We start from the raw sequence: 12,011 nt of genomic DNA on the forward strand, positions 1-12,011 counted from the left end.
CCCTCCCTCCCTTCCTTCCTTCATAGAGACAAGATCTCTCTTATTTATTTATTTATTTGCAACGACAAGGTCTCTCTTTACCACCCTGGAGTACAGTGATGCAATCATAGCTCATTGCAGCTTCCAACTCCTGGGCTCAAGCCATCCTCAGCCTCCCAAGTAGTTGGGATTATAGATGTGGACCATAATGCCCAGCTAATTTTTAAAATTATGTTGTAAACAGAGGGTCTCACTATGTTGTCCAGGGTGGTCTCAAACTCCTGGCCTTAATTGATCCTCCTGCCTCAACCTCCCAAAGCACTGGGATTTTAGGCATGAACTGCCACATCTGACGCTGGTCTCTTCTTTCAGTGGAGTGTGTGTATACATACATTTGTAAACATTTGTTTGCATAGTGCAGATCGATCTGTTCAGTGTTTCCTAGGTTTCTTGAATATTTTAGTGTCAGAAGCTCATGTAACATATTCATAGGGTAAGTTTTAAAAATGTGATTAATTTATTGCTAAAAGGAGAGAAAAGGAGAAAAGGGAGAAAAAAGTTATTTTCAGTAATTAACTATTTTAATGACAGTTTGTACTCTCACATAAACATAATTGCTTCCATAGCATTTTTTAGTGATTTCGGTGAAGAGCATACTAATGCCCTTTTAATCTAATCAAGTGGGAACATGTGATCTCTTAGGTGTTAAGATGTTTATATTCTGTTTTTATCGTTTGCAGGGAGTCTTAAACCACTTTTTATAGACATGTTTACATGTGTATTATATTAGTTATCTGTTGTTGCTGAACAGAATATCATAAATGTTGTGGCTTAAAGTAAAGCAATTTAATTTTCTTACAGTTTTGAAGGAATAGAATCAGAGAAGTTAGATAACCTCCTCAAGGATGTTCAACTTCATACATGACAGAACTGGGATTCTAGCTGTTGTAGTCTGTTCGGAATGCCATAACAGAATACCACAGACTAGGTGACTTATAAACTTATAAGCCAGAAACTTATTTTACTTTATAAAATTTTATTTTATTCTGGTTTTAGAGGCTGAGAATTCCAAAATCAAGGTGCTGGCAGATTGGTGTCTGGTGAGGGCCTATTTTTTGCTTCATAGACCACTGCCTTCACTCTGTACCCTCACGTGGCAAAAGGGGTGAGGGAACTCTATTATAAGGCACTAATCTCTTTCATGAGGACTGTGCCCTTATGACCTAGTAACTACCCACAGGCTTCACCTCCAAATACCATCACATTGGGGATTAGGTTTCAACATTTGCGTTTTGGAGGGGTACAGACATTCAGTCTCAGCACTAGCCAAGATACTTTTGACTTCAAAGTGATTATTCTTAACCATCATACTTTATTGCCAACATTGTTGGCTTTGGAGGAAATTTAAATAATCAATATATATGACCACATTTCTAGATATAAGGAATTTAACTTTTTTTTTTAGTACTTTCATCAGTAAAATCTTAGACAGCATCCTACACTTGCTGAAACTTCAGATCATTATGTTTCATCTAAAAAATAAGGTTAAAACTCTAGAAAAATGATTTGATTTACCCAAAGTAACAGGCTGTGCTAAGTCATAGAGCCAGGCTGGATCATTTAGTTTCCCACTTCAGTCTTAAAACGTGGTTCATAAAGTTCATTTTTGTTATTCTCTTGCTTTCACTTCTGTATGTTTGAATTTCCAGATATTAAAGGAGATATTGAATTTCATTTTATTAAAAGTGTTTCTTTAAAATTGACAGAATATCAACTTGCAAGGCCTTCTGATGCAAACAGAAAGGAAATGTTGTTTGGAAGCCTTGCTAGACCTGGACATCCTATGGGGAAATTTTTTTGGGGTAAGGTACTAAATACTTTATCTTATTTCGTAGTTTCTAGTTAAGGAAGATTGAGAATAAGAGAAGTTGATAAAGAATTGAAAATTATAATGCTAGGGTAGCTAAGTACCTTTTACCTTTTAGGATAGCCAGATAGCCTTTCAAATAGGAAGGTATATATGTCAAATAGAAAGGTAAGTATCTATATTTGGTTCTCTAACATTGGATATAGCAAGAATAGCACCTAACATTTTGTGAACGTAATCTCAGTGCCAGGTACTGTGCTAATACTACATGAATTGTCTCATTTGCTCATTAGCACAATGTTAAGAGATAGGTACTATTGTCATCTCCATTTAAAGATAAACAGGTTCGTGGAAGTTAGCTTATTTGTTTAAGTCACATAGATGGTAGATGTGGGATTTGAACATCTGTTGATCTAATTATAAAGTCTGTGCCCTACCCCAGCCTGACATTTCTATTTATCAACAGACTCAGCAATGATTTCTGTAATAGTTTCTAAACTATGACCTAATTTTGTTTAACTTATAAGCTGTTTAACTGACATTTTTCATAATGACTTATTCTTGGTGGTAGAATTCAGTTACAGCCTTGTATTAATCTGATAGATCATAGAGTAGAATCTGGAATTCAGTAAAAATTATACTTCATTCAAAGTATGCTCTGCTTCCCTGTATATATTGTGCAGTTATATACATTTTATATGGCATCCTTGGTTTATGTGTTTTATTTTTAAGAAATAAGCAGAATAGTATTAAAATAATTCAAAGAGAAAACCTGAATTGAGTATTTGTCTAATTATTAAGCAAGGAAGTTTACATAATTATTACTGTCTATTGTTAAGGTAGTCCTAACTGGAGATTAATTCCTTTTGTATTAAAATGTATTTCAGAATTGTTTCTTGTGGATTTTTGTTTTATATTATATTATTATCATTACACTCTGGTTCAGTATACTTGAGTCACTTGGGTTATTTCATGTATGGTTGCAGAACATGCATTGTTGTAGAAGATTTTAATAAAGTGAACTTAGTTATTTCTATAATTTTTCATCTTTTTACAGGAAATGCTGACACTCTTAAACATGAGCCAAAAAAGAATGATATTGATACACATGCTAGACTGAGAGAATTCTGGATGCGTTATTACTCTGCTCATTACATGACCTTAGTGGTTCAATCCAAAGGTAACATTATTTATTATGACTCTTAGAGTTACTCCGAAGTAGTGCTTTCTTAGAATTGTTTGCCTGGGTCAGTGTTGCAACACACTTTAACTAATTTAGTGCTTAACCCTAATGCAAGGTAAAGAAAAATCAGAATTTGGAGATGTTGCATAGCAGGTAGCAAAGGTCAGAGAAACACAAGATCTGATGCTTAGGCAAATATTTTTTCTCTTACTGAAATAGGTCTTATCTATAGGTATGAAAGACTGATGAATTCCTCTACTGTTTTCCTTCTTTTATCATTATCTTCAGTAACCATGTTACTTTTCTCATTAAATAAACTATGGGAAACTTTCTTAATGTTTTCCTTACATTTTCAACCTCCTTAGACTATTTTTCAATGCAAATAAATTGCTAAACTACTTTTAACAAACCCTATGGTTTGTACATTTCTTTTTGAAGGGCTAATCCTGTCACCCTAATGTGATTCTCCTTTTTTATAAAAATTTCCTCTTTGCATTGTCCACATTAAAATCAAACCTGACTTGGCATTTACATGTGAAACATTTTTGCATTTATGATAAAAATTAATTCACTAAAGTTGACTTGAAGATAAAGTTATATGACATGATAGATTCTTTTGTTAAAATTGTGTGCTTCTAGATTCATTTTATATTTGTTAAACCAGGCAATTCCATATTTGGTATATAAATTAATTTACCTTTTTTTTTGAGTCGGAGTCTCACTCTGTCGTCCAGGCTGAAGTACAGTGGCACTCATGGCTACTGCCACCTCAACCTGCTAGGCTCAGGCGATCCTTCCACCTCAGCCTTCCAAGTAGCTGGACCTACTGGCGCGTGTCACCATGCCTGTCTAATTTTTTGATGTATTGTGGAAACAAGGTTTTGCCAAGTTGCCTAGGCTCATCTTGAACCCTTGGCCTCCCAAAGTGCTGGGATTACAGGTGTGAGCCACAGAGCCTGGCCAATTTACCATTTTTAATTAATATGTTTGTAAATTATTTCATGTAATTTTTCTTCAACTTAGTATTCTGGGTGTTCTTTCATTCTCTTCCTCTATGATAACAAATATAAGAGCTTATTAATGCTTATTGCAAATTTAAAAATAAGCTCTAGGGTTTTTTTTGCACATATGTGTAGTTTTTGTTGTTGTTGTTTTTTTTTTTAGAGATAGAATTTCACTCTGTCATCCAGGGTGGAATGCAGTGCCACAATCATAGCTCACTGCAATCTCCAGCTACTGGGCTCCAGCAATCCTTAGACTCCTGATAGCTGGGATTATAGGTATAAGCCATAGTGTCCAGCCTAGTTTTGATTAAAACCATGTAAAATCTGAATTTCATAGATTTTGGAGCTTTAGCATTTATTATACCATTTAAGAATGAAACATCTGTATAAATAGTATAGAATAAATTCAAAGTTTGACTAGTCTAATTTACTTCTTGTGTTTTACATAGTGGGGTATCTCTATTGTGAATTAGTGAAATTCATGTGCGTGGTGGAACTCATAGATACTCTCTAGTAGTGGTCACTGGGATAAAACTAAAGGGTTTCCTTTTTCATTTAGATCTTGTGTTTTACTAGAAATTTCAAAAGAAGTTCTTATGAAACATAAGAAATTAATCAAAAGAAGATACAAATCTTATATATATGAAGCCTAAGAGGAAGACTTATGAGTTAAAACCCCAGCAAATGTAAATTAATGTAAAACAAGTAGAATATGAAAGTACTCATGAGATGCCAAAAAGAAGAGAAGTTAATATAGTGTGGGTTAGAAACCTTCCTAGAGGGTGTAAATTTTGGAATTGGTGTTAGGAAGATGGTTGGCATATTCTTACTATCTCTTGGCCCTTCATGCTAGTCTAATGATAAACAAATACTTTCTCTTCCTCCTCCTCCTCCTCGTCTCCCCCCACTTCTTCTTCTTTTCTATTTCTTCTTTTCTTACTTTACCAGGGAGAAATAAAGGCATCTATTAATTGTGTCTTAAGATTTTCTTATCTACTGTTATTTTTTCTGTTACTCCTTACTGGTTAAGGAGGGGGAAGTAATGGCCAAATTAAAATATCCCTTTGTTTTAAAACTAAAGATATGTGAGAAATCTAATTGCATTTCTACCTTGAATAATGACATTGCATGTCTCTATCTCTTCCCTACCTTCCCTTTTCAAGAAACACTGGATACTTTGGAAAAGTGGGTGACTGAAATATTCTCTCAGATACCAAACAAGTAAGATATTTATTTTCATAAGTCATACATCTTTAAAGAGACTGTATCTTGTATGAGCCCCAAAGAATTTTACACAGGTGATAAAGTTAAAACCTAAACAGGCTGTTAAGTTTGTCAGAATTTCATAGTTTTTGAGTGGGAAATCAAAGATGAGAACTCAACTTTCCATAGTTTCTGCAATTCAAAATTTACAGACTTGTAAACTAATAGTAAGCAATAATTCTGAAGAATCATGTCTCCTATTACATCCTATTACATTTATTTAGAGCTTTCTGTAATGTCAAAGAAACTTCTGTATTAAGAGACAGAATATGTATACTTATGTTCCCAGTCTTGTAACAATGTCTTTTTTTTAAGTCAGTTTTTCAGATCTTAGACTCCTTTTTCTCGTAAAAGAAATGACCTTTTAGATGATGCCTGACTTTCTATACGGCCTGAAAAACCTATTTCATATAGTTAAACCAAGTGATTTTTTTTCTATAACAAATTGTATATAGAATTCCAATTCAGGATGCCATAAGACTATTTTTGTCTACCTCAAATTCATCAAAATAACACAAATGTTTAAAAGATACTTTACTGTTAAATGTTTGTCATAATGCAAAAAATGTAATCTGAAACACCTACGTCTTCTCACACCTAGCAGTTTCGTTTTAACAAAATAAATGAAATCAGATTTTTTTTTCTTGCATCTAGTAAGTTATTGACTTTTTCCAGTTCTTCCAAAAATTGTTTTAAATTTATGGGAGATATTAGCTTAAAATGTCAGAACAATTTGTAATAACAACTGATTGGTTATTATTGTCTTGGCTTTATGTAAATTCCCATTGATATTTGGCAGTGCTTTTTATGTATAGGAACGTAATGGAAGCCATGCCAAATTTGTGGGATTTTTTATTATTTAATTTTTTAAATAAGAAGTGGCAGATAGTAACGTCTTTCTCTGTAAAACTTTACCAATAAAACCAGAGATGTATTTAATAGAGTAAGTCATTAGATTCTGTCAATCCTTGATGAACATTTAAAACATTCTCTTATATACTATTCACTAATAACTTTACTTCCTTAATTAAACAGTTTAAAAAGTCTTTGAGGAGTTAAATACTAATCTACATTGACTGTGTTTTGGAAGAAATATTAAAGGTGTGATATCTACAACTAGATTGGAAAGCCCCTAGAAGGAGGGACCAATTCCACAACGCCTAATACAGTGCTTTATACCTAATAGTCACTTTACGTATATTTGTTAAATTAAAAAAAGTATTATCTTTAGCTTAGCTTCTTTGTGAAATGACTTTGTATAGGAGGAGAACTGAAATTGATTGGGGCTGATAGAGACAATAAATATTGGGGAGAGCAGGCCCCTTCAACTCATTATTTCCTATCTCTTGAGTTGTAAAGGCCTTTGAGTTTTGGGGACTGAGATTAAGAACGGATTGTGTTTCAGGATTTTGTGGCTTTGTTGCTATCTATTTGTTCATGCCTAGAATGCTTTTCAGCTAGTAGTATGTTGACTAGATTAAAAATGTCTTCCAGTTAAACATCTTTAAAGATACTGCTTATAAAGTCTTGTGCCAATTGAATTTTAGTATATTTGTTTTATTTTCAGTGGGTTACCCAAACCAACATTTGGCCATTTAACGGATCCATTTGACACACCAGCATTTAACAAACTTTATAGAGGTTAGTGAACCAAAGGTTTAAAACTGTTTGAAATAACTTAACACATTCTCCAAAACCTAACTGAGGCTGCCAATTTTCTTTGAAAATGAGAACACAACAGAAAGTATAGCTGGGTTGGAAAGGGAATAGACAGGCAGAGGAGATCCAATTAGTGACAGACAGCAGGCCACTGACTAGCTGCAGGCCACTGACTAGCTGCAGGCTGGCTGGTTCTGGTACCCTGCTGCTACTTGAATCTATTTCATGCCCTCTCCCTGTCTTATCTTTATTCCCTTTTATTTTGTTCTTTGGTTTCTTTCTTTCTTACTTTTTTTTTTTTTTTTGGTTGTTTCTTTTCATTTTATTTATATTCTGCTCTTTTTTTTGCTTTTAAAGAGAGAAAAATTGAGAGGGAAAACACTTGGAAATCATTTCCTTCTACATTTGTTATAAAAACAATATTTGTTAAATAAAGAAAAGTTTAAAGTAATGTATCCAGAAATGGGGGAAAAACCTTCTTACATCTTACCATCATAGTTGAGACTATAAAGTATATACATTTCTGTCTCCTGCTTTTTTCACTCGTATTTCACCTGTATTTGTATTTCATTTGTATTTGTATTTCACCTGTAATAACTGCATAATGAGTTCTCATGTGATTACACTATAATTTACTTAGCTGTTTGTCCACAGTGAATATTGCAGAAACATTCCTAATTCACCATTTCTCTCTCTCCCTCTCTCTCTCTGTTTTTCTGTCTTTATTATGGCAGAGTTTTTCCTCTTTTATCCTAATTGCCTTAGGTATTCCCTTCTTCTCCTCCCTCCATTGCCAGTCTTTTCCTCTTCCCCTCCTCTAATCAGTGACTGTTCTTCCACATTATTTTCACTGCTGGCTCCATTCTATTAAGCTGACTCTTCCCAGAGACAACTTACTTTTTATTGTATTATTTCTGGCTTTGGATTTCTTATAGAATTATAGAATAATAACACTGGGAAGAATCTTAGAGATGTACTAGGCCAAGTCACTCATTTTACTATGAGAAAAAATTTAGAAAGATTTAAATCCAAATTATTTTTTTCTCTTTTTTTTTGAGTCAGAAGTCTTACTTTCACCTGGGCTAGAATGCAGTGACATGCTTACAGCCACCACAGCCTTGACCTGCTGGGCTGAGGCTAGTCTTCCAACCTCAGCCTTCCAAGTACCTGGAACTACAAGCAAGCGCCACCACATTTGACTGATTTTTTAATTTATTGTAGAGACGAGGTTTTGCCAAGTTGCCCAGGCTGGTCTTGAACCCCTAGGCTCAGGCAATCCTCTCACTTCTGCCTCCCAAAGGGCTGGGATTACAGGCATGAGCTGCTGCGCACAGCACAAGTGATTTTTTTCAAAGTCATATAAGCACATACAGCAAGTTATAGTAAGTACATACAGCAGTGGTAGTACTGGATTTCAACCCTGGGTCTCCTGATTCCTAGTTCTGCATTCTTTCTTGCAAGAAGGGATCCATCCTTAGCAATATTTCATACCTTGTAGTCCTTGTATCCCTGGTTTCTCTAACAGTGAAACCAAATTAAAAAGAAATTTACAAAAAACTGCATTGTTGGAAAATTGACGGCTTGAAATAATAATTGCATTGTACTTTGCCTTCCCCTGTTTTGGAAAATGAAATGTATTTAATTTAAAAGATTCTTGTAACATAGTAAAAGTTGAGGAGAAACACTTACAAAATATTTTTGTGTAGTTGTTCCAATCAGAAAAATTCATGCTCTGACCATCACATGGGCACTTCCTCCTCAGCAGCAACATTACAGGTAAGAGTTCAAGGGAAAATTTACTTCATTAGATTCTGAGTAAAAGTCCTATTTTTAAAATATGCTAAATGGTATAAGTTTGGGGGTTCTAAATTTGTAAACACAGGCAATGTGGTAATCTGGGATTTGATTACTTCTAGATTTTTCAAACTTTGTCATATATTTTGCTGTCTTTTGGGGTATAAAAACTAGGGTTTTCTTATAACTAGTTGTCTTTTTTGAGTCTTTGAAATTAAGCATTTAGTGTGAATGTTAACTTTTTAAATTTATTTTTATTTTTGTCAAAAGAAAAGTTAAATAGTTTGGGCCTGAAATATGATTAGAGCACATAAATCTTGAGGATTTACCCTATGAGCTAGGGCAGATTTATACAAATTAGGAAAGCATTTCTACTTATCTAAGTAGTTTTATGAACAGTATAGCATGGGTTCTTTAAAGATAAGGATCAGTTAACGCCTATAAATGCTTTTCTAATTAGAAATAAATGCTAAGGAACTGATAAAATTTAACTTATTATTTAAAACCACTAACAACAAAACAGAAGTGTTTGTGCACATACATGCAAGTAGAAGGAAAGAAAGTAATATGTGTTGCTTGAGTGTAGTAGATAATGCTTTTTGCCACTTAACGTGACAATGATTCAAATGATCAAGTCCCATAAAGTTAACAAAAATAGTATGCTTCCAGTGAGACAGAGAGAAAATGTGTGTTTTCAGCTTTTTTTTTTTTTTTTTGAGTCACCTGGGCTAGAGTGCAGTGGCGTGCTCATGGCCATTGCAGCCTTGACCTGCTGGGCTCAGTCTTCTAATTAGCTGGAACTACAGGCATGTGCCACCATGCCCAGCTATTTTTTTTTTTTAATGTAGAGATGAGGTCTTGCCAGGTTGCCCATGCTGGTCTCGAACCCGTGGACTCAGGTAGTCCTCTCGCCTCTGCCTCTCAATGTACTGGGATTACAGGTATGAACCCTGGCTCCCGGCTTATTGTCACCTTTTTTTTGGTGCAAGGATAATATAGGATAAAATATAGGATACATTGATTGTGTAGTTATAAGTGTCTCAAGAAACATTAAAATTATTATATATAAAAGTTTATTCTGGCCAGGTGTGGTGGCTCAGCCTGTAATCCCAGCACTTTGGGAAGCCGAGGCAAGAGGATTGCCTGAGCCTGGGGGTTTGGGACCAGCATGGGCAATTTGGTGAGACCTTGTCTCTACAATAAGTCACAAAAAAATTAGCTGGGCATGGTGGCATGTGTGTGTAGTTCTAACTACTTGGAAGGCTGAGGTGCAAGGATCGCCTAAGCCCAACAGGTCGAACCTGTGGTGGCTGTGAGCATGCCACAGTACTCAGCCTAGGTGACAGAGTGAGACTCCAACTAAAAAAAAAAGTGTTTTCTATTTGTTTAAAACTTTTACTATAAAAATAATACTTGCTTATAAAATTCTAATAGGAAGGCACTAAGTAAAAAGTAAAGGTCTGCTTCTCCCTTCTTTGTTCCTGTTCTCAAAAATATGTCTAACACTTTTTCGTATATATTCTTCAGGCATTAAAACATTGACTAAAAAGCACTTTTTAAAAAATGGAAATAGAATTATATGATATACTATTAACAAAGTCTTGTTTATCCTGTGATTGTTTACTAAAGTAATTCATTGTGGAAGTTTTGAAAACTACTGAAAAGTAGGAAAACTATTCATGATTCTCTTTTCCAAAGACTGTTAACATTTCTGTATGTTTCTGTTCAGTTTTTTTTTTTTTTTGGACTGTTTGTTTTAATATGACATTGATCATCAGTCATTTTGAATCCCCAAGTATGAACTAAAGTATTTATCCCTCCAGAATTACCAAACATACTATAGTTAACTTTGTTCAGATGCAAATATGTCATCAACTGGGTTTATTTATTACTTGATTTACTCCTCTACACTGGCCTTAGTACGTATATATGTAATTCCATTCATATTTTAAACAGTGTTGCATGACTTTGAGGATAGCTTAACATAGTCAAAATAATATCTTGGCCTTCAAGAGTTTGATTGTGAATTTAATTGTGTACCCTAATTAGATTTCTTCATATATATGAGAATACATAGAAAACTCGATTTTTGCACATATCTTTGTTTTGGTAGGAATACTTTTCCAAAATTATTGTAGAAGCCAGTAGAAAAAGTCAATTTGAATAGCATACATACAAGTACTCAGACTTGTATTATTAGTGTATAATAAAATATTTTTTACACGTGTTATTGCATTTTCATGAAAACTATGAGTAAATAGGCAAGTGAAAAGAAAAAGAAAAATATAGTTAAGTATCTTGCTCAAGGTCATGATTTATTTAAAGAAAAAACTAAAATTAGAAGCTAGGTTTTTTGACCTTCAGAGCAACACATTTCACTGTACTGCAAAGCCTGTTGCAGTACTGAAAGCTTTTACAGGCAAAGAGTGATTCATATCTTAGGTTCTAAAATGATAAAGAATCCAAATTCCATTTTGGTTGAACCACAAAGATTTATCATGAAAGGAGGTAAGTTTGGTGTCTAAGAGAAAAAGTAGTAGCCTTGACTTTTGGGACAGTTGTGTTTATTCAGTTATTTCAGATGAAGTTTAATTTTACTATTTTTCTTTTTTTTAATCTGGAAGCTATTAAATTAATTACAATTTCATGTTTAGTGAATTTATGTGAGAGAATAAGCTCATAATTCTCAAATATTGTAGTCTTAGAGGGAAGATTTTCTGGTGTATTTGTACCTTAAATTTTAAACAATTTCTGACCATAACATTTTATTTACAGGGTAAAGCCACTTCATTATATTTCCTGGCTAGTTGGACATGAAGGCAAAGGCAGCATTCTTTCTTACCTTAGAAAAAAGCAAGTATTCAATTAATAAGTATTTTCAGTGTAGTAATCTCTGAAAAATAATAGACAATAAGTACTATAATAATGCATTCTCTTGCGTTAGCTGCCAGGATCCTAGATCAGATTGAATGCTCATCTTAATAATTTAGATTATTTTAACGGCCATATTGTATTTGTATATTTCCTTGGATGCTATCTTTTAGCTCAGTGTTGGACATGATTGTACACAAAATTCTAAATATCATAAATGAAACTAATAGATTCCAGAATTACATAAAAGGATTAGCCCTAATCAAGAATTTCTATTTGACTGATACAGAAGTCAGTTATTGACATGCTGTGAATCTCCAGACTTTTCCAACCCAAAAGGTAGACTTGATGAAAACTTCAATGGGCCTATAAATCATAATAAATATGTAAG

The 12,011-nt window shown here is 33.8% G+C and overlaps 1 protein-coding gene across 2 annotated transcripts in view; it reads left to right on the top strand.

Annotated features, from left to right (window-relative positions):
• NRDC (nardilysin convertase) overlaps nt 1-12,011 on the top strand; it is a 44,913-nt gene that overhangs the window by 2,271 nt on the left and 30,631 nt on the right. For both annotated transcript variants that reach the window (XM_008061431.2, XM_021714127.1), the window contains exons 2-7: nt 1,746-1,841; nt 2,904-3,026; nt 5,197-5,254; nt 6,864-6,937; nt 8,662-8,731; nt 11,525-11,602. In XM_008061431.2, coding sequence (XP_008059622.1) covers nt 1,746-1,841; nt 2,904-3,026; nt 5,197-5,254; nt 6,864-6,937; nt 8,662-8,731; nt 11,525-11,602 — 499 coding nt within the window. The remainder of the gene's footprint in view (nt 1-1,745; nt 1,842-2,903; nt 3,027-5,196; nt 5,255-6,863; nt 6,938-8,661; nt 8,732-11,524; nt 11,603-12,011) is intronic.

This window comes from Carlito syrichta, unplaced genomic scaffold (genome assembly GCF_000164805.1).
Source record: "Carlito syrichta isolate Samal-C Ts95f unplaced genomic scaffold, Tarsius_syrichta-2.0.1 Scaffold305250, whole genome shotgun sequence".
NCBI lineage: Eukaryota > Metazoa > Chordata > Mammalia > Primates > Tarsiidae > Carlito > Carlito syrichta.